General features: G+C 38.7%; 1 protein-coding gene across 1 annotated transcript in view; it reads left to right on the top strand.

Moving 5' to 3' along the window:
* mitfa (melanocyte inducing transcription factor a) overlaps window positions 1-20,152 on the top strand; it is a 35,091-nt gene extending 14,939 nt beyond the window's left edge. The window contains 8 exon segments of the mRNA XM_085353782.1: window positions 984-1,233; window positions 15,422-15,814; window positions 15,956-16,061; window positions 16,368-16,451; window positions 16,802-16,858; window positions 17,086-17,161; window positions 17,383-17,530; window positions 19,697-20,152. Of these exon segments, the coding sequence (XP_085209908.1) occupies window positions 984-1,233; window positions 15,422-15,814; window positions 15,956-16,061; window positions 16,368-16,451; window positions 16,802-16,858; window positions 17,086-17,161; window positions 17,383-17,530; window positions 19,697-20,101 (1,519 nt within the window). The 3' untranslated portion in view covers window positions 20,102-20,152.
* Window positions 20,153-23,397: the final 3,245 nt, after the last annotated feature.

Below are 23,397 nucleotides of genomic sequence, written 5' to 3'. Positions count from 1 at the left end.
TTACCAATCTTATCTGGCCATTGTTATTGACATTGAGGTAAAGATCAGAATGAAAAACTACAGTTGATCAGCTTAGCAGCTCAGCTTAGAAATGTACTTTTCCTGGCATCGAAATGTATGCATAAAGGAAACCCTTTATATAATAGAGTCCAAACACATAAATGCTGGGCCACAGACCCCTGACAAACTTTGTTTTGACTTACATATTGATTTATATAATTCATTAAAAATGTTAGGGTTACTGTATGAAAAAACGTTTTCCATTTTCAGGGGTCAAGTTGGAACCAATTACTGATTTTCCATTGAATGACCTTTGGTCCATTGGTCAGTTACTATGAGTAACATGGTAGAGGTTAGATAATGCAGTGAACCCATAACCAGGAATTATAGCACAAATCCCTTAGCTTTGTGGAACATTTATTGCCTGGTAATTTAATAGTTTGGTCTAAATGTTTTTAGCATTGGCACTTTTTTTATAGTGCTAAAGATAGCACTGTTTATTTGAATAGCTGCAAAGCCCAGTGTAGCACTACACCAAAGTTACACCATGATGTTCATTAGGTGCTATTTCTCAAATCCTGATATTTTTACAAACCAAAAGCAGAGTTACAAAAGAAAATGGACGTTACAGTAATGCTTTCTGTATTATTTTAGGATACTTAATCAGTTAGATTACATCCGTGTTCAGGGTTGTATAGATAATTACCCACCCTCTTATAGTGTATAACAGTCCATGAAGCATAAATGCATCATTCACCCTCATTCGTAGAACAATAACATATTCTCAGTAAAAGAATCTCTGGCTTCCCTCTTGCTCAATCATTACATTGTGCTCTACTACAATACCTCATATAGCTCAGTGACTCAGGATGGCTCAGGAAAAAATGCCATTGGCCAAGTACATACACACCAGCGTTTTGTTTAGCCTGGCTTATTTAACTCCTCCCTCTGTTTTTTGCCCTTGGGTGGGCCGGTGTTTTCAGTGCTCCTCTGGACCAGCATGGCCTCTACAAGCGCTGCCAGGATTCCCCCCCTCTACCGGCCGTGATGTCACAGGTCCAACTCCAAGAGATGCCAGTGTTTTCCCCCTACCAGGTTCGAGAGTGTGGGGAAGCGAGGAAGAAGAAGTCCGGTCACCCTTTTCACCACGGCGCCCAACACAGGTCTGTCCACGACCTGACGCCTCCACCTGGCCCTTCTGCTGTGAGCCAGTCATCCATAAAGGACCTGAAGGTAAGGCTTCCAAGACTCTGGAAAACCTGCTTGAGTCACTGATGATCAGTAATGGGTATTCTCCAGTTGATCCTTGTTTCCAAAAACTGCTTAAGGATTTTGTTCTTCTTTAAATCACAATTTCAACTCTATTATGGACTATGAACAAATACAGTTTTTTAAGAGGGGACTGTGTTAATTCCATACAGGGGATTATCTCTTGACAGAATTCCTGTTTCCAGACATTTGGCATTAAACGCATTTAATCCTATTTGCTCCACTACACTGACATATTTTCATTCATCTGAGTCCTGGAATGACCGGATAGACCCTGAAAGTGTGAGTGTACACATTTTTCAGTCTGCGCTAGTTATAAATATTAGTTTCCTGAAATAAGAGGTCTTCAAATATAGTTATTTTTCCAGGTTTGAGATGAAGAGAAAGTATGAGTATTTACATTCTGCATTTTAAGTGAGTAAGGAGCTGTTAAAGAAAATTTTGACTATAGTTGGTGTGTAGCTGATGGATTGGCTCTATAGATTTGATGTGTATTTGAGTTAAAGTAAAATGACTTTACCATCGCTCTGTTTCACTGGGTTCATTCCTGCTGCTCACAGTCTTTTTGCTGATGTGTTGCACCTTTGATATATCATTGTGTTTAAGCCTGCCATAATGTTACTTGGTACTGTAATAAAGCAGATTATTTATGGAATTCTTTTGGAGGATCTTTTTCTTATACTTCATAACTTTCACACAACCCAGACAGAAATGCCATGTGGGCAAACACTTCCTGACAGTTTGAACCTTGTCTGTCTGGATTATCAGAGAGACCCCCCTTAAGACATGTATTCAGTGCAAAATTAGCTTAGAAGTACCAGGCAGAGCTGCTGGAGCATGAAAGTGAAAACATAAAGCTCAGTTGAAGTCCAAAAGGGGATGGGGGGGCCCTTAATTAGTCAAGCTTTCTCTGACCCCTGTGAGAATGGAGTGTAAAATAGTTCAGGGATTGAGACAAAGGCACTCACTCAGCAGTGTTAAGAATTGGGTTTCACAGAACTGCATATGACTTTGTTTTTGGATTTGACTGAGTTATGGCCAAAATTTTGGTGCAGATGGCTGGTAATTGATGACGATATGGGGTTTGATGCTTGACAGTTTCATAACCAAGGAGACAGCTTTGAGCTGCAGAGAAATTTGGGTCATAAAACACCGAAACATGAAGCGAAGACATGTTGTTGTTAAAACAAAACCAAAACTTTAATTTATGCAAATGCCTCTTTTTTGTCAGACCTAATGGCTGGAGAAAAGACCCTATAGGAAAAAAGACCAACTATAATATTAATAAAAAATAACTTGAGTTGAGATAATGTTTACACGTTTTTTTAACAAATAGAATAATGTAGTCCCACATCCTTAACCTTTTCCATTTCATTTTTTTGATGCATGTTGTGGACCCCTATTGGAATTGATAATGTTGTTTCTACTCGTAACCCTACAGAAATGTTGTCATTTTTTGAGCTACTGCTTCAACCAAGTGTTTGCTAAATTGTGGGATGAATTAAATAAAGCCCATTTATTATGTTATCCTTGGGAAGTACCTGTAGCAACACAAAACTCTAACGTCTTACTTGAGTAACCAGACTTCCTGCAATGGCATATCAGGATGGATTGTTTAGTGAAATGTTTCTTTAATAGTTTAGATCATTTCGACTTGTTGGTAAAACGTAAGATAAGAAACACTTGATCTATATCATGTTTGGGATATTTACGCTGCTCTCAAGCTTTAAGAACCAGCTAAAATTCAGACTACTTAAGACTGACAGCACTGCTTATAAAATTATATTTAGGTCATCTAAAAACCAAATCTCACTCAGTTTGAAAACTTGTTAGAGAAACATTTTAAAGGTGATTTTTTTTGCAGTTTAACATCTTAGTGTGTAATAATAACTGCTTTTTGATTCCATGGTGCACCACTGATAGGAAAGCTTCCTTAATTTGTGCCTATGAGCTGGAACTGTTCCTCTTGGGGTTGTGCTGTGTGTACACGGTGGCTTCTAAGATCATATCAGAGCTGTTACAAAACGTCTGTTTTACTTTGCATGGAACAACATACGGACATGAAAAAGCTCCATCAGCAGCTATTTAAAGTTTGCCTGCCAGTCCACCTTCTAAGTTTCAGAACTTTGTCTTGTTTGCTTCAGCTGTGCTTGAATAAAATTCCCTTATTATGTGTGCAGGCGGAATTTCAAATTCAATTCAATTCAAAATTTATTTGTATAGCACATTTAAAAACAACAGAGTTGAACAAAGTGCTTCACAATCTGTTAAAAACAAGAGAAAACAATAGAGAAACAAATAAAGATAAATAAGAAGACAGTGAATTAACAATAGAAGCATAAAACAGGCCTGATGGTACTCATACTGAACTCGAATTAACAGCCAGTAAAAAAGTGAGTTTTAAGACGCAATTTAAAAGACTGAATAGACTGAAGTACGAATCTCCTCTGACAGATTATTCCAGAGTCTGGGTGCTGTTACTGCGAAGGCCCGATCTCCTCTATGCTTCAATCGAGACCTTGGTTGTGCTAAGAGCATCTGGCTAGATGATCTCAGTGCTCTTTCGGGGTCATAAATGTTGAGTTCGTTTAAATAACTAGGCACCATATTATTTAAAACTTTAAAAGTAAGTAAAAGAATCTTAAAATCAATACAATATTTTACAGGGAGCCAATGTAAATTTGCTAAAACTGGAGAGATGTGTTCATACAATCTAACACCTGTTAAAAGACGTGCAGCGGCATTTTGGACTAACTGCAAGCGATGGAGAGATGAGTGTTGGAGACCCAAATAGAGAGAATTGCAGTAGTCCAGTCTAGAGGTGATGAAGGCATGAATAAGTGTTTCTAGGTCTCTTGGAGGAAGATAAGGCTTAGCTTTGGCAATTTCACATAACTGATAAAAACTTGTTTTCACAACTGTGGACACTTGCTTCTCTAATTTAAAGGAGCTATCTAAAAACACTCTGAGATTCCTTACAGTGTGAGAAAGATGAGAAGCAAGAGGACCGAGGGTGTCAGTTAACTTGTTTAAAGGCATTACACCTGTTTCTACAGCTCTGTCGCACATGACGTCCCACCGGGCTTCTCTCCTATCAAAGTTGCTCAAAAGCCATTATTTTCTGGGTTAGTGGTAGGATTCTGCATGGTATCGTTTGAAGGATTAATGATTAATAATAATTTTATTTATTTATTTATCTAGCTCATTATGCATAAGACTTGTGTTTTCTGTCATTTTATTCAAAAATGAACATAAAAACTATGAACATAAAAAGAGATCAGTTATTTTGAACTGACCATATTAAGAAGGTTATTATTAACAGGTAGTCTCTTTGAGATTGAGCTCTATATTTCAGGTGAGACCAGTGTACACAAAGGCTATACAAAAACTGAGACAGCTGCATAATAAAAGGACACATTATACATGATCACACAAAATATTATCTGTGGAAATGTTCCAGTGAAATCAGAAAATGCAGCTTCATAATTTTTTGTAGTTCAGTCCATTTATGAGCATCAAAGTATCTATGGTCGTAATGTGACATCCTAAGTAGCGTGCTTAAATTCCATAAAGAAGCTGAGGGAAGCAGGAAATCTTTTCAGCAGAGCCGTGTAAACAAATATCATAAAATGCTGCTCTCTTCAGTTTCCCAGGGAGCATCATACCGCTTCTTTATGTAAGAAATGATGAGTAAGAAAAAAATCTCCTGTGATAAATCGTAATACACAAGCCTTCAAGGTGGATGTGGAAGCATGTATATAAACAATAGTGGCACAAGCTAGGGTTGACTGGCATGTTACACTGTGATATTGGGTTGGGTAAAGATAATATTGGTTATATAGAAAGTGAATAAAAGAGGTCCAAGAATAGATTCCTGTGGAACACTGGTACAAATAGGAAGTGGTCTTAACCTGAAACTGCTGGAGATTACTTTCTGAGTCAGATGGTAATCGCCACTCAAAGTTGCCACATGCCAAGTTAAATGGGCGAGTTGTATGAATATGTAACCCCTGCACAATTTTTTCTTAAGTTTAGGCTATTAGAGGAACTACAGTTTTTTGGCAATTCCTTGCTACCTGGTACTGTGACCAGTACTACCTGACTTTGTTTGGTTTCCCTGGCTTAACTGTTTGTTAATGCAAATATCTAAACCAATCATGTGGGACAAACTCAGTGCATGTGGAATGGTTGTTGAACCCACGGGTTAGTTTACTGGGATTTTCCCACACAACGATGTCTAGGGTTTAGACAATGGTGAAAATCCCTTATTGATGCTATAATTGCAGACTGCTTCAATCCAATTGGAAAGCAACAATAACCATAATCAAGGCACGCAGAATAGCATCTCTGCAGCATCTCTGAATGCACATCATTCCCATCCTACAGGAGTATTGTTGCCGGCCATCCCTTTGCACGTACACACCATGCCACAAATCTCCAACTATCTCAAACTTGTTTCTTGAACATAACCATAAGTTCACTTTACTTAAATGCCATCCACAGATATCAGTCCAACAGAGCACCTTTAGGGAGTGATGGAACCTTGTTTATTCTACCACGAAGAATTAATTCTGTACAGAAAAGGCAGTCCAATGCTATACTAGTTGTTCCTAATAAACTGTCAGGTGAGTCACATTTTTCATGTTTTCCTGTGGCAGTTATTACCTTTTTTGCTTATATAATATAATGTTCAGTGCTAAACTCTGAGCTTGTATTTATGTTTTCATTATTCTTATTTCTAGTAGGATGTTTACTGGTAGTATGATTTTATTTGCAAAAGATTATTTTATATGATCTGTTTTATATTAGATTTTTAAAATAACATGTAAACTAATTTAAAAATTCATAAATCTTCATGCATAAAAATTGAATTTATTCAACAGTGCCATCAAAGATTTTCCAAAGTCATTTGATGGCACTGCGTAGCCCTAAATAAAAAAAACCATCAGATTCAAGTCCGCGTGCAGCCCTTTGTGGTTTACACTGACCTTTTCCTCAAACTTCAGGCACATAAGCTGAATAATGCGAGATCTTTGTACTATTTGATTTTTGGGTTTGGCTCAGACTGAGCTGTAAACGACCTAAGAGAGAGTCTTTTGTTTGTTACATTTTTCAGAGTATACCTAAAGCTCTGTTCTCAATTTCGATCCTTCGAGATAACGTTTACCAAGAGTAGGACATGTCTCAACAAGTCTCAAAATCCATGACAAGAATTTTCAAACCCAAAATATAGCATTTGTATATTTTTAATACTGCATTTCATCTGTAAATGCTGGCACTGAGTAAGTGCGTGACCCTTCTCATTATGGCAAGATGGAAATGTACGCTGCTTGGTTAAAATTTCAATTTTAAAACTCAAAGCTTAGTCTAGTGCAAAGCTCCCACATCAGACATGACAGCCAGACAGCGTGTTTATGTAGCTGCTAAATTAAGCACTGTTGTTTGTAACTTAAGCAAGTGCATGTTTCTAATCCCACACTGACTGGACTGCGTGTCTCATTCTTGGAAGAGGATGTTACATTCTTTCTAATGTTACCCGTTAGCCTTAGGGAAAGAAAAAAGAACACGTCTTTGTCCCAAGCTCCTCCTCCTAATGAATTGGCCTGTCTCTGCTGTAGCTGCCTTTGCTAAAGAGAAGTGCTAGTGAGGGCATTGGGCAAGAGAGCAAACTGACTCCTTCAGGCCATGTCAAAACAACATAGTGTGGTTGTTCAACTCAAAATCCTTCTTACGACCACTTTGGATATGAGAGTTTTTGCTGCCTTCTTGAAAAAGAAACAATTTTCTCAAAAAGAGGCTTCGCAGTAACATTTTATTTATTATGTTTATTATGTATTCTGTTGCAATGTACGCAAAGGAATTCATAACTGTATCTACATCAGCGACCTATACTAAAACATTAAAAGTTTTAATGGGGGCCATTTCTTCAGTAGAAAGCAGATTGTGTTCTGTGTTCGGGGTTTTCTGGAATAACAGTGGTCACGGTTGTGTAAAAATATGTGACTGCTTTGTCTTGTTAAATGCTATATCTTTGTGTGAACTTCAAAGACAAATACAGTGTTTTTTAATAGTTTTGTTTTTCCTTGATTTCTCCTGATTAAAGCACCATTTGAATTTAACCCAGGGTAAAATCTGATTAAAGGGCTGATTGTCAGCGTTAATTCAAGGGGTTTAACAAAAGCATTACATTAAATGTTCATTTATCCTGTGCTAGACAGACCCAACACATTACATTAAATGTTCATTTATTACCATCATACATAGTAAAAGTAACAGGACAATTGAATGAGATGGCTCATTGTCAGATGGAAGCTTGCTGTCTTATGAGAAATTAAACACATAAATATGTGGAGGAATGAAGCTTTCATTGGAATCCTCAATGTCTTCACAGTGCAAATGAATAAACAGCTAAAGCAAAGTGGAAAAGCACTTCCCATTTTCCAGGAAAGTGTATTCTGTCATATTCTTGTGATCTACTTATGTTGCCAAATATGTTGGTATTTTGGTGTCCCGGTATCATAAATCATGTCAACATGAGTGAACTATGGCAAGTGAGGAATGTAATAAAGCCTCTATTCAAGAAGTTTCTTACAGATTTTGGTCCTTATTGATATTAAAAAGCACTGAAAGAAACCCAATTTTGTCCTCTGTGGCAATGAATGTCCCGGGTCACGTATTTGTCTGGCCTGTTGCTACAAGCGATTCGATCCTTATACAACCATTGCAAGAGGTGGATCTGCATAGCCGGCAATAAGTTGGACTTGTTCCCAGTGGGAGTTGGAGTCTGCCATGGCTGCCCCTTTGTCACCGAGTCTGTTCATAATTCTTTGGACAGAATTTCTAGGCGTAACCAAGTGGTAGAAGGCTTCACCTTGGGCGGTCTCAGAATTTCATCTCTGCTTTTCGCTGATTATATGGTTCTGTTGGCTTCATCGAGTGGTGGCGTCCAGCTCGCACTGGAGCCTCTGATCACAAGCTTTGGGTAGTGCCTGAAAGTACGAGAACGCAGATTCAAGCGGCGAAAATGAGCTTTGTCCGAATGGCCTCTCCCTCAGAGATAGAGTGGGGAGTTCAGCTTCATTTGACAAGGATGCCACAGACTCGGTCTGTCTCGGTCTCTCTCAGATAAGAATTGATGCCCACTCAGTGACTTATAATTCTGCTTATTATCTAATAATAATAAGCGAAATTATTATTATTAGAAAAGTTATTTAATACACACAATACTATGCACTGCAGAAATGTGAAAAATCCATCTTAATAATTCTACTAGGGTCTGTTCAGATGTTGTAAAAGTTATTTTATGACTAATAAAAATGTCATTTTTAGATATTCTTCATTGATATGAATGGCCACATTGACATTTAAATCAAAATAAGCATTGTTTTGCTTAGCAGCATGTCATTTTGGTAACTTTGAAATTTAAGCTAAGAACAGTTATTCACCAACAAAAAATGGGAAATGTAAGTTGAGGTGAAAGTTACCTTTTTAACCGATATGTTCTGTCTGCTTCTTTATGTCTCACGGTGTTATGAGTAGTTCAAATAGGTTTTGGCAGGTGGAGGAACCCTAAGATTGAGTCCAGCACTGCAGAGTGAAGTGAAGAATCAACTACAAACAAGTCACATCATGTGTTCTGTATGTCACCATAGATTTTTCTTTGTGAACGTCCAGAGATTAGATGATCTGTGCTGGTAGTCTGATGTTCCTTGCGCTTGTAGTTCTCCCCTTGTGGAGCAGTAATTACACTCTGAAGTACTGTGGCCACAACTTGATTTAATTCTGCACTGTGAGAGAAGGAAAAGGGAAACGGAGGAAAAGGGAACATGGTGTAAATATCAGGCTAGAGGACATGAAAAAAAATAATAACAAATTTGACGGTACCATGCATTAATATATCAGATTTAATTGTTTGTTAACTGAACACGCTAAAATCCTGCAGTGCATCATTTATGGGCACTGACATTTTCTCTACTGAATTATCAGAAAAAGTCAAGGTACTAATACCTGTACTAAAGATATTCACAGCTTATGTCTTACATTTGTCAGGAAAATATGTTTTGGGAAATTTGTCACCTTAAACACAAACTTTCATATTTGTGTTTGTATTTATGTGAATTCCTTCCATAAATACAAAAACTTTATATTTACAAAAATGATATTATGTTGGAGATCGATTATTCTACTACTGAAAATTACACAGAAGAAAATGTTAGTATTTTTTGCTAGTATAGTATTTTTAAATTCATTATAAGGCGTTATTAATTTTTGTCTTTTAAATTAACACAATAAAAAAAAAATTGTCAAAATGATCCAAAATATAAGCATGACTAGTGCTGTTTTTGTGGGTTTACTTGGAAAAGAAAAGAAAAAAAGAATTTACAGATGACTTTTTGTTGTTTATGGACCTCATTTTAACTTTTGTGGTCCTCCGTTTTTGTTTATATGTTTTATATAGTTTTGTTGACCCCTATTACTAGTCGTGTAGTGCTTTGATAGGACTGAAATGTGTATGTCCTGGATATGTCTAATACTACTTTCAGTCAGGCTTAGCTTGACTAGGGACCAGAGAAATCAAATCTTTTCGTGTGCGTGTGTTTATTGTAAACTATGGGGCTCTGTAGTTTTACATATAAATCCGTGAAAGGCTGGACTCTGCAGTTACTGAGTCTACAGAGCTTTGGTGCCTTTACGTGGTCTGCCACTTTGTCACTGACTTGTTGTAGTTCCTAAATGCTGCCACTTTGCAATAATATCACTGAGAGCTGATATCACAAAACGATTTGCTGCTACCATGATCAAATTCAGTGTGCACATGGCTGAATCAGAGAAAATTTTACTGCACTAATATTGTTCTCTCAAACTCAAGATATGAACTCTAAAATAATTTATTTAATGCTTGACTTTTCAATCTGTCTACTGTACTTCTGCTACTGACTCGCATTGCCTAAGATAGGAAAGATCTTAAGTAGTCAGGACCGCTACTGTAGCCATATTCTTAAATGTTAGCTCACACAATTAGCATCTTCCTTTTGACTGAATGCTTTGAGTGTGGCTTGTTGCCAAGGAAGTTGGAAACAGTGGAGTGGGGCTGGTGGAGTGATATGAATGGATGTATTTCTTTTCAGGGGTCAAAGAGTGACGACTATCTCGAAATGTTATTGGTCCTAAAGGCATTAGTTTAAAGCACGAACCCATGTGCTTTCCTTGAGAAGGTAATAAACCTCTGTCTCACAAAGAGTCTGTGAATAAAGTGAGAGCTCGTCTTGCTGTAGGGATAGATGAAATACATCCCTTGTTAATAGTTCCCTCTGGACCCAAAGGTTTTGCTGAAGGAAAAGGCCAAGCTGTGAAGAAGAGACAAAGAAACGTTCTACTATGAGTTTGCAAAGAATGCTTTCTCTGTTTCATTGTATAAACCTCTGTCGAGCCAGGGGGCTCCTCCTCTGTTTGTGCTCACCTCTCAAGCTTTTACTGAGTTTCCACTAATTCAGGCAAAGGCGTGACGCTCCGTGTTCTATCAGCGGTACACGAGATGCAGTAGCTCATATAGGCATTAAAGAGCTCCCTCGTCAAAAAAGCGTCATCGAGAGGATCTCTGAATAAATGTGAGATTATAGAGATAGTGTACTATTTTTCATCATGAAAAAAGAAGCACACAAAGAGCTTTCAGTGCAGAGTACCTCTCGCTTTGCAGTTGTTTTCTGCTTGTAAAAGCAGACATAAAATATTATTGACAATCACAAAATGCAATGTGAAATAGTGTAAATAATTGATGCTGCAGTTTTTTTTTTAGCAAAAACATTGAATCTGCTTTCAAATGAGTAATTTAATTACTGGTAGCACTGTGGAACTTTATTTAATGGTTAATCTGCAGAGCCCAAAATGGAAAATAATTTGGCGTGACATCAATGTTACCCCTCTGTGAAGTATGGCCTGAAAATTTGACACCATGTCGGTGGTACAAGAACATGCACAGCTAGTCTAATGTTGCTTGTCATCATGAGTGAAATGTCCTCAACCCTAACTATTACAAACAGAAAAGACAGGTGTCTGTGAACGTGGGCTTTATTTGCCCTTCTTAAATAAAATGTAACGTAATAAATGTGGTGATGAAGTTTCTCATTAAAACTGCAAAAACTGTAAATAGTAGCAGTACAGTGAAAATGGTTAGTCTGTTTTTGTGAACATTGGCAACATTGACATTAAAAATGTTCAATAATAATTTGGGTTGAGGATAAGGAAAAAGAACAAACGCCACACTGTGAATACGAGCCAGAGATTAATAATAATAACTAATGATTAAATGCAGATGGTGTATACATGTTGCATCATGGGAAGCAGCCTAGACCTATTGCAGCCTAGACCTATTGCAGCGTAACTAAGGGAGGTTTCAGGGTCATTTGATTTATCAAAAAGGAATGTTTTAAGCCTGATCTTAAAAGCAGATTCATTCTAGGAACCAAAAGTAAACAAGCAGTCTGAAAGCAAAGTGCTCTGTTGGTGTGATATGCTACTATGGGGTCTTTACGATAAAATGCGGCTTGAGACCTTGGGCTGAGATTTCCAAATCTTGGTTTAAGGAGCTGATGTAAAGAAACCTATATGGGAGAATTGTGTTCTCTCATTCTATTTCCTGTCAGCATTTTGAATCGACCCTGAATGATTTTCAGGGAGGTTTTAGGAGAGTTAATAATATATTGTATCAGGCTAGTAGGCTAGTAGTACAATAACCTCAGTTTTATCTGAATTTAGAAGCAGGAAATAGGAGACCATCAAGATCTTTATTTCTTTAAGACATTCCTAATGGGCGTGTGTCACCTGGCTTCATAGATATGAAAGCTAGGTATCATCTGCATAGCAATGAAAATCTATGCTTTGCCTTCGAATGATACTGCCTAGTGGAAGCATCTATAACTTAAATGACCCATGGGCCACTGCTGGCACGGTCATCTCATGTGACGGCCACTTTAGCGTTCAAGTAGTACAAAACAACAACCAAACAAAAAAGAAAGCACCCACAAATATTTCCGAAAATGTAGTGTTTTGTTTGTTTGGGTGTTTTTTTGTCACGGTTTTGGGTCATTTTTCCAGCATTTTCAGTTTCTTGTATTTTGGTATTTATCTGAATTATGGTTTATGTTCTGATTCTTTAGTTATCTCATTTTGAATATTATAATCCTTTGTTTCAGTTTATTCTAGTTAGAGTTTTGTTCTCAGGTTTTGTGTCTTGTGCCCTCGTGTTTAGTGTAGGTTTAGTTCAGGGTTAAGTCTGCGTCCTTGTTTCTTGTTTCCTGTTTTATTGTGAAGGTCCTTGTCTCATGTGAGTATATTCAGTTTTGCTTGCCCTATCTCGTCTTGTCAATTACTTCCAGCTGTGTTCCCCACCTGTGCGTGTTCTCCCTGCTGTCTACCTTCATGTGCCTTCGCCCACCTTCCTTTGTGTTCAGGTTTTCCGTTTAGTTTAACCCAGTATAGATTATCTTTAGTTCCGTTTTGCCATCCTCTCCTTGTGTTTTATTCTACAATAAACCTCCTTCGCATCTCAGCGAGTGCCTGCTCTTGGGTCCTCATTTATTTCTCCACACGGCTCACTCTGTTAGCCGTGACAGTTTTAAAATTTCAAATATTGTATCACAAGAAAAAACTGCAAACATAATTTGTTCCCATTTTTTCCAGTTGAATCTGTGAAAAATGCCAACAACAACACAGTTTTACATAACTAAAATAATACGTTTGCACCAACAAGGTGATTTGATCCCTGGACTTCGACATTATTGTAGCGCTGTGGGACGCTCTTGACAGAAGAAGGTCAAATTGAAGGTCAAATGGTGCCCGTTATTAAGGTGAAAGGAAAATAGTCATAAAGAGCAATTTTGTTTTTGTTCCTGGCATTAAAAAGCCAATTAACATGTACGTTTGTGCGCGCTGACTCGCTTTTGAAGTCAGCCACACAGGCCACTAGAGGAGCTGCAGTTTGTGTCACTTCCACATTGAATTCATTTTCCAGTTCCAGGGGTTGCAGCTTGGCCGCAAGACATATTTATTTGAAGCATCCAGTTTATGTATTTCATGCTTAAAGGACAAAAGCACAGCCAGCATAAAAATGCAATGTTTTATTTTTTTACACCATTGTTCCCTTGTTGCTCCCAGATATTATTTTACATGTAACACAAGTTAATCATCAATCTTTTGGATAAACACAGCACCTACGGTTTACCTAATATACTCATATAATAAATATTGATATATGTGTGTAACATGTGGCTCTATACCACCTGTTGGACAAGCATTGCAACTATTCTCGACCCTGGGTAATGCCTTTCTGCTGTTTCCCCATCTTTGTTTCTTATCTATGGTTCCTGATAGTTCCATTTCTGGTAAGGCTGGGTAAAATAGCACTGGTTCCCAGCTTTCAGTATTATTATCTCCATGTTCCATCTTTTATGCTTGTTAAGGGCCAATAAGGGGTCACTACTTCTCGGTTCTTTATATAAGACAAGCCAACTTGTTGTTTTTTTGTTCAAAAGATTTATTCATATCAGGACCATCTGTGTAAATTTTTCAGTTGAAAGAAAACAACGCGACTTCCACCATCGTTACGCTTCATGCATATCTGGCCAAAACATTTTTTCCAAGTCATTCAGCACACCCTCTGGGCTCAATGCAGTGCGACATTGACTGAACTTGGTGACAACCAATTCACAAAAATGAAGCGTGTTCAATAAAAGATTTGAAAAGCAACAAATCCCTGTTCACTTTTGCTCAGTTCCAAGTTAATTCTCCTAAATACAAAGATAATTGACCTAGGCAGCACAAAACTGTAGCCAGATAGGAAAAACAGGAATGAAAAAATATTTTGCTGCTAAACCAAGACATTCACCTTAGATATATACATGATATCAATGTGACTTTAACTTTTACCTGCTGATGATCAAATGTAATTAACCTCTAAAAAATGTTTTAAATGGATGGGGCTAGGGAAAACAGCATACGTTTGAGTTTTCGTATGGCTAGATCGTAGTGAAACAATGGTGTCAATTGTGTTTTGGGTGTTCAGAACAAATAATGTTTTATACTGGATGAGCAGAACTAAAGATTAAATGTTAGTTGGCCTTAAGCAAGCTTCGGTTTGCAGACTACTGGCCAACCAGTAGAAAGACTCCTTTGTGAGCTGCAGGTTGTGACGTCAAATGGGCTGTATAAAGACATAAATTCATAGCTAATCTGGAACAACACAGGAGTGGGAGGATGAGTCTTGGTGTCCTCCTCCATTTCTTAACTTGCATAACTAATGAGCCTTAAATATCAGATAAATTAAGCAGGACCAGTGACTGCTGTCAGATTTGCACAAGCTATCTGTGGACCACAGTGTAAGCTAACAAGACAAAGGGATTGTACTGTATGTGCATTATTTTCAACTTCTGAAATACCTAAAAACCATGCTGGAGATGCTTGAATACAGCCACTATCAGGTGAGATGGACTGACATATTTTAAAATTTTTGAAAAAAAAAAAAAGAGTAGATGCGATTTTTACACTAAAAGAGTCAAAATATCTTTGCTGCGCTTGAAAACAGGACTTAAGGTTGAGGATTAGGGTTGAGTTCTAAATACTTCATTATGTGTACCCAGTTCACAAGTCTTTGGTTAAATGAAGACAGGGAAGCTGTTTTACACACAGTCGTATTTAAATTGCTGCACGAGTTGGACAGGTGCTGAAATGTTATATAGTGCTCTTTTAGAAAAAAAGAGCTTGATGAAAAAAAATGTAAAAGAAATGTTGTTTGGACATTTCAACATCTTATCACCGTAATGTTGCAAAGCAAGCACGTTAGATTATTTGGTTTTTAAAAGGCTGTTTTCAGGGGAACTTTTAATGTAACAGAGTAGTATAGTGTGATTAATTTGGATTTGTAAGTTGCACTTTGAAGCTGGAAACATTTGAACATTTAAGTTCTTGCATTTTTAATTTGTGCTTTTACCACACCGGGACAGATGAATTATTATAATGAAAACATTCATTTTTAAATCTATTTTTTTCTCTACGTGCCAGTGTATTTTTCTCCTTACCCTTAACTGTATCACACGAGCTTAGTCAAAAAATAAATCCAAAACTAATGTGGTGTAATGTTTACGACTTTGCCACTTAGGTCCAGACCCACCTGGAAAGTCCCACCAAATACCACATCCAGCAGGCTCAGCGGCAGCAGGTGAGGCAGTATCTGTCAACCACCCTGGGTGGTAAAGCTGGCAGCCAGCCCCCCGAACACAGTATGCCACCCGGTCCTGGCAGCAGTGCACCCAATAGTCCCATGGCTTTGCTCACCCTCAGCACCAACTGTGAGAAAGAGGTACACCTGCTCACTTCGAGGACATTCAGTATCCTTACATGCAGATGTCTCGACAGAGAGTGAGGAGTTCATGAATTGTGCCTTTGTGTTATACAGATGGATGATGTCATTGATGATATTATTAGCTTGGAGTCAAGCTACAACGACGATGTTCTTGGATTGATGGATCCAGGACTCCAAATGAACAACCAGGTAATTTATTTTAAGATAAAATAAATACTACAATAAATACCAAAGTGTGTAATGTTGACACCTTCTTTGAGTTTAAATAAAATATATGACAGTTGCTCTTTTCAAGAGGACACTATAATGACAGGTTTTTAACACCAACAGCTACCTGTGTCAGGAAATTTATTGGATGTATACACCAACCAAAGTCTCCAACTACCAGGCCTCGCCATCAACAGTTGTCCACCCAACATTAAAAGGGAATTCACTGGTAAACTAACACTCAATTTATGAGCGTTTGGATTAGAAAAAGTATAAGGCTTTACTACATGTTGTTTACTACTGGTATATTTGTGGACACTCAGTTTAGTACACTTTTCTGTGACCTTTCTGTGTCTAAAAATTTACTGCTGATAAAATACATGCATAACCTTGTTTTGTATGATGTAATCCCAGTCCACTCAGACGCTTTTACATCTAAATACATAGGTTACTTTAGGCTGATGTCAATATTGTGTGCAATTTAGAAGTGCACAAAATACTGTTAAGTCAATCATGTGCCAAATAATTACTCCAGCTCCTGGCATGAAGCAAGTACTGGACAAGCCTGGATCCTGTGGCCAATATGAAAGCTATCAAAGGCCAGAGAGCTTTCCAGTAGGTAAGCAAAGCAAAATGAAGAGAAAAAAAAGACATAATGTTTTGTAAACTGTAAAACTTCACTTTCAGAAACTGTATGTTGAGTGTTTTGTGTATTTTTAAATTGCACACATTATACTACTGTATATTGCAAAATCTGAGATGCAAACTTTAAGCTTTTTTCCAGTTCTAGCCTTCAGATTGTTATTTTTTGTATTGTTTGTGATTAACAGGTTTCAAATATGCTAAACAAACCTCAAAGCATGTGAAATACAAACCTATAAAATGAAATCATTTACTCTGGATTAAATCACATTGTAATCAAATGCTTTTGTCTAAAGTATTGCTATTCAGCCTTCTTTTGCTTCACAGAGGCTGAAGTTCGTGCTCTGGCAAAAGAGAGACAGAAGAAGGACAACCACAACTTAAGTAAGGCAATCAAAATATTACTGAATTTCAATTTTTTTATGTTTAATTTTAGTAGCTTCATTGTGTAGTGGTTTACACAATCGCCTAAATATCCTAAAAAGCAAATAGTTTTTTTATTTTTATACTTAATTTTCTACTGCTAGTTTTTTCGTAAATCTATAATATATATATATAATCTATAATATATAATCCGTGTTCACAGTTCATGTCCTTACTTTGCATTCTAGTTGAACGAAGACGGAGATTCAACATCAATGATCGCATTAAAGAGCTGGGAACCTTAATACCCAAGTCAAATGATCCGTAAGTGTTTTTGCATGTATTTAAGGTAATGGATGCATGTGCCCAGCCATCTACTTGTCTGCCTACTGTAGTGATTCATGCATTAACCGTGTTTCAACATCCTAATGTGTCAAAGTCTCTTTAAAATGCAATTGCCGTTTTGCTCAGCAGGATGTAAAGAACCCTGAGGTGTTCTGGTCAGCTGAGTCTGACTGTAGATATTTGTCTCATGTATACCCCAGAGACATGCGCTGGAATAAGGGCACTATTCTGAAAGCCTCGGTGGACTATATTCGGAAATTACAGCGCGAGCAGCAGAGAGCCAAGGAGCTTGAGTGCAGACAGAGGAAGCTAGAGCACGCAAATCGGCATCTCATGTTGCGTATACAGGTGGGTCACTCTAAGGCTTTGCAGACGTTATGTAGGTTTTTTTAAATTATTATGGTCATGTTTTGTTTTGTTTTTACGTAAAACCACAAAATTAGTACAGCAAAAATCTACTTGATCCCAGATGTACAGTATTTAACACAAAATTAACAAATGCTTGTTCTTTTAATGCATCAATTACAGGTAATATGTAGAAAGCTACTTGTGTTTGACATTCTTATATATAAGGGAATTATCCTGTCCAGCCAGCAGCCAGTATAGCTTGGCAGCTATAGCATGAAGGGTGGCAAAAGAACCTGTGTGCAAAACCAGAGAATGTTTTATCTGGAAAAAAATTGTTCTGTTCAACAGATGTTTCAGCCAATTTTGAGTAATTTGGGTCATACACTGCCTGACCAAAAAAAAAAGTTGCCACCAAAATAAAAGGGTCACACACTCTAATATTTTGTTGGATTGCCTTTACGGCATGCATTCGCTCTGGCATTGTTTCAATAAGTTTCTGCAATGTCTTTTTTTTTCCTCTTGCCTCTTTTGCCATCAGAATTAGTGTCTAAAGGCGAAGAAAGATGCCCAACGGATTTACTTTACCAAATGGACCATCCCAGCCTTGCCGTATTGGTCTATTTGGTTCACCTTTTATTGTTTATTTTATTTTATTTTCACTTTGCTAAATACGGGACAGACTTAACTGGGGAAAAGAAAGCGGAGAAAGAAAGAGGGAAAGAAAAACAGCAGAGAAGAGGAAAGGTAATAAAGGGCAAACAACAAAAACCAACAAAATAAGCAGACAAAAAATACATGTATCAATCACCTGGATCACCTGTTGAGAAAGAAAAAAGAGAGAACAATCAGAAGGAAAAAAAGCGCAATATAATAAACAACATCACGATGATCTATGGGAATGTAACAGAAAATACTAAATATTAAACATCATTGTGCAGCACGGAGGAGAATAGGCCTCCATACCTTGGAGGGCCTGAGATGTCCCTAGAGGGGTGGCGTCTGATACCCAACCTGACATATAGACACAGACATACAGGCACACACAGATACAAACATCCATTCCCACCCTCATGCTCTCATATGCAATTACTCAACACTCACCCAACGTGGAGACAGACATAAAGAGACGCTGTACACACAATCACACTCCCCAAGTGTACTCTAAGCCCCAGGTCTAGGTACCCAGACCCAGGTAGTGTTACCCTCTTCCCTGGGGTGGAGAGAAGCAGACTGCCCCGACTCGGCAGCAGCAGGCCCCACATTCCAGACCCTAATCGGACGGCCAACTCCTCCTCCTAGCCCCCCTGCTCCAACAGGCAGCAGAGAACGGGGGTGTTTCTGCAATGTCACAAGATTTATTTCCATCCAGATTCTCAATGGGGTCTGGACTCTGTGGTGGCCAGTCTATGGCGACGTCCACATGTACATGGGTATTTTTGAAAACGCAGATTTTTCTATGCATTTGCACCTTTCATCCACACGTAAACGGTGTTTTCGATCACTGAAAACTGAGATTTTTTTAAAATTCCTGCCAGGGTGGAGACTTTTGAAAACTCAGTTTTTGCATTTACGTGTGGACGAGGAAAACGGAGATGCAATGTCAAAGGTGTGCCCCTTTTTTGACGTGATGCTGTGCGCCACGTTATTGTTTATATGTGATTATTTCTACAATGGCGGATATAGACAAAATACTGTTGCTGTTAATCTGACTACTTGAAGTTTTTACACACGTACATATACACAGGCAGTTACTGTCTCTCCATCACTTCATCTGCCTCTCTTCTTACCCTGAGCACTGAGCCCAGTTGGGGTTAAATAACTTGTTGCCAGCTGAACGATAATCGCCCATGCAGTAATTGTCCAATAGGAGGCTCATACCTATTTGCTTAGTTAAGTCCAGGTGGCGACTTTTTGGCCAGGCAGTGTATTTGCATCCTCCCACTTTTCACCAATTGTTTTGCACTTTACAAACAAGATGCAGCACAACCATTAGTGAGTTTCAAAAGATGCCTTTAGTTGGATTTTCTTCTTTGCTCTATGTTCCAGGTCTTATGCTGGCTTAGCAAATTTGCACAAAACATGATTTTGAAGTTGATTAGCGTAGATGTACTTTTTGTTCCAGTGTTAAAACATTGCAACATTTCCACCGTTTCTATCTCTATCTAGGAGTTGGAAATCCAAGCCCGTGCTCATGGTCTTACAGTGGTGTCATCCCCAACTGTCTGTACGTCAGAGCTAATGGCTCGTGCCATTAAGCAGGAGCCCGTCCTTGGTGACTGCCCATCAGAGCTCTACCAGCATAGTTCTGCCCCTGACATGTCCCCTCCAACCACATTAGACCTCAACAACGGCACCATCACCTTTGACCATATACCAGCAGATGCGGGGGAACCTGGCCCTTACGGCAGCTCTAGTGCGTGTAAAATGAAGGAGCTGGTAAGGGACAACACCCTAGGGCCAATTTCCCCCAGTGATCCCCTGCTGTCCTCGATGTCCCCAGATATTTCCAGCAACATCGACAGCCACCACACTTCCAGCTCAAGTTTGGAGGAGAAAGAGCATGGATGTTAGCCCAACAGCATGAGCTGCACTGACATTTACATTTGTAGCAACTCACCAGTGTGGCGCCTACATTAAAGATATCAATGTGAATGGATTAAAGAACTCGTGGTATGTTTAAATCTTTTCTTATTTTTGTCCACACTGGTGTAGAAGTTTTAAGTGTTACATGGTCAGACAGCTCAAAATTACTTGACATGTAATATACAGTCTGTGAAACATGACTGCAGTCTTATTTTGGACTTGCAAATCTGTTTATTTTTGTCATATTTCAAACTTTTCATATCTTTTCTAAATACACAGTGAACCTGGTGGCAATGCCAAAAGACAAAAGTATGCATATGTAAAAATGTATTGCTGATAAATTCCAAAACTTGGCACATGTTGTAATATTTGGAAATACTACATATAATAAATATTTAGAAAGAAAGGTTTTGGTATTAGAAATCCGTGTATTATTTAAAGTAATTTTTACACTATGTGGTTGTTGTATTATGAGGAAAGAGCAATCTTTTAGAAAAAGGGCCACATAGTAAAAAACATTATACTCATTTACTGGATAGAACTTTTGAAATTACATTATATGTGTGTGGTTTCTATGCTGATGAGAGCAGTGGAGAAGCATCTGGTGCTGTACAAGCGCTTAACACTTTGAGATTTGCCTTTTGCTTCTTTAAAATGACAATATAAAGCATGTGTCAAACTCAAGACATGCCGATGAAATCCAGTCAAGGTTAAGCTTAAATGCAAGGGTCAGAGAGACAAAAACCCAATGCAGAGTGTTGTGGGGGGACTGAGAAGAAGATAATAGCATTTAGGGCTAAGTAGAGAATGGTAAAACCGCAGGATATATTAAAGACGTATTAAGTAAGTAATTACAGTAATCAGGTGAGAACATTAACTACAACCTCATTGCAGGAAAACAAAATGAATGTTCACTGTGAACAGAAACTAAACATGAAGACAAAGGCCATGTCCACACTAATAAGTTTTCGTTTGAAAATGTATTAGCATCTTTTTCTCTCTATTTTGGCCTTCCGTCCACACTGAGATGGTGTTTTTGGTCAAGGGAAAACGCAGCATTTTGAAAACGCTGTTTTCGTGTCGCAGTGTGGACAGCAAGCCCGGAGACACAATTTTGTCATGTGATGCAGATAGTGAAGGGCATTATACAGCAGTTGTTTTGTTTGCTCTCAATTTTGACAGCCCTATTACAGATTACTATCTGTACATACTCCAGATAGCTTTTGTTCAAATTCTTTAATTCTCACTCGCTTCTGCAACTTTGTACTTTTGTGTTACTCGCAGCAACAACTCCACCTCATTGTTAGTCCATTTTTAAAAAACTTGGTGCTTTTCCTCAAAATTCTGCCGTGATGTTTCAGAGTAAATAATCGGCAGGCAGAAATGACGCAGGTCAAATTGTCTCGAGTTTCACACATGTGCAGTACTGGAACACAAGCATTTTCGGCCGTATCAATGTGGATGAACAACTCTGAAAACGATAGTGTTGACGCAGAGCGTGGTCTGGCGTATACGCTGTTTTAAAATTTATCCGTGCTAGTGTAGACATAGCCAGAGACAAGGTCAACAGTGGGGGAAAGTGGCAGAAAGACAAGATGGAGAGGCAACCCATTCTCACATCCGAGGCGTAGAGTTTTATGCTAGGTGACAAATCGTCAACATGTTACGCTTCCGGGCACCCAAAACGTTCCTGAATGATGAGATCGGATACATGAGGAAGCATGAGAACCGTTTGAAATCAATCCACACATGTTCGTTCATTTTCCTCAGATCACTTTGGAAAATGCTATTTAACATCATTGAAGTGCTGGTTAAGGATAAGGTTAGGGTTAGGGCTGGAATACATGGCTGGAACGTGTTTTACCGCGAGACCATCATTCTACTGTATTTCACCCATAACCCGGCGCGTACCATAAGAACGCTGAAGGTCACCTTCCGCGTTCCTTAGGACAAATCATCAGGATGTTATGCCTCGGGAGTGAGAACAGGCTGAAAGAGGAGATGACAGGCGCTCAAAACGTACAGGGAGTGCAGAATTATTAGGCAAATGAGTATTTTGTCCACATCATCCTCTTCATGCATGTTGTCTTACTCCAAGCTGTATAGGCTCGAAAGCCTACTACCAATTAAGCATATTAGGTGATGTGCATCTCTGTAATGAGAAGGGGTGTGGTCTAATGACATCAACACCCTATATCAGGTGTGCATAATTATTAGGCAACGTCCTTTCCTTTGGTAAAATGGGTCAAAAGGAGGACTTGACAGGCCCAGAAAAGTCAAAAATAGTGAGATATCTTGCAGAGGGATGCAGCAGTCTCAAAATTGCAAAGCTTCTGAAGCGTGATCATCGAACAATCAAGCGTTTCATTCAAAATAGTCAACAGGGTCGCAAGAAGCGTGTGGAAAAACCAAGGCGCAAAATAACTGCCCATGAACTGAGAAAAGTCAAGTGTGCAGCTGCCAAGATGCCACTTGCCACCAGTTTGGCCATATTTCAGAGCTGCAACATTACTGGAGTGCCCAAAAGCACAAGGTGTGCAATACTCAGAGACATGGCCAAGGTAAGAAAGGCTGAAAGACGACCACCACTGAACAAGACACACAAGCTGAAATGTCAAGACTGGGCCAAGAAATATCTCAAGACTGATTTTTCTAAGGTTTTATGGACTGATGAAATGAGAGTGAGTCTTGATGGGCCAGATGGATGGGCCCATGGCTGGATTGGTAAAGGGCAGAGAGCTCCAGTCCGAGTCAGACGCCAGCAAGGTGGAGGTGGAGTACTGGTTTGGGCTGGTATCATCAAAGATGAGCTTGTGGGGCCTTTTCAGGTTGAGGATGGAGTCAAGCTCAACTCCCAGTCCTACTGCCAGTTTCTGGAAGACACCTTCTTCAAGCAGTGGTACAGGAAGAAGTCTGCATCCTTCAAGAAAAACATGATTTTCATGCAGGACAATGCTCCATCACACGCGTCCAAGTACTCCACAGCGTGGCTGGCAAGAAAGGGTATAAAAGAAGAAAAACTAATGACATGGCCTCCTTGTTCACCTGATCTGAACCCCATTGAGAACCTGTGGTCCATCATCAAATGTGAGATTTACAAGGAGGGAAAACAGTACACCTCTCTGAACAGTGTCTGGGAGGCTGTGGTTGCTGCTGCACGCAATGTTGATGGTGAACAGATCAAAACACTGACAGAATCCATGGATGGCAGGCTTTTGAGTGTCCTTGCAAAGAAAGGTGGCTATATTGGTCGCTGATTTGTTTTGTTTTTTTTGTTTTTGAAT

This window comes from Diplotaxodon limnothrissa, linkage group LG5 (genome assembly GCF_057381915.1).
Source record: "Diplotaxodon limnothrissa isolate DT_005_m linkage group LG5, D_limnothrissa_male_GT1.1, whole genome shotgun sequence".
Taxonomy (NCBI): Eukaryota; Metazoa; Chordata; class Actinopteri; order Cichliformes; family Cichlidae; genus Diplotaxodon; species Diplotaxodon limnothrissa.
Note: the sequence above shows the minus strand (reverse complement) of the source record. Positions and strands in the feature narration are given on the sequence as shown.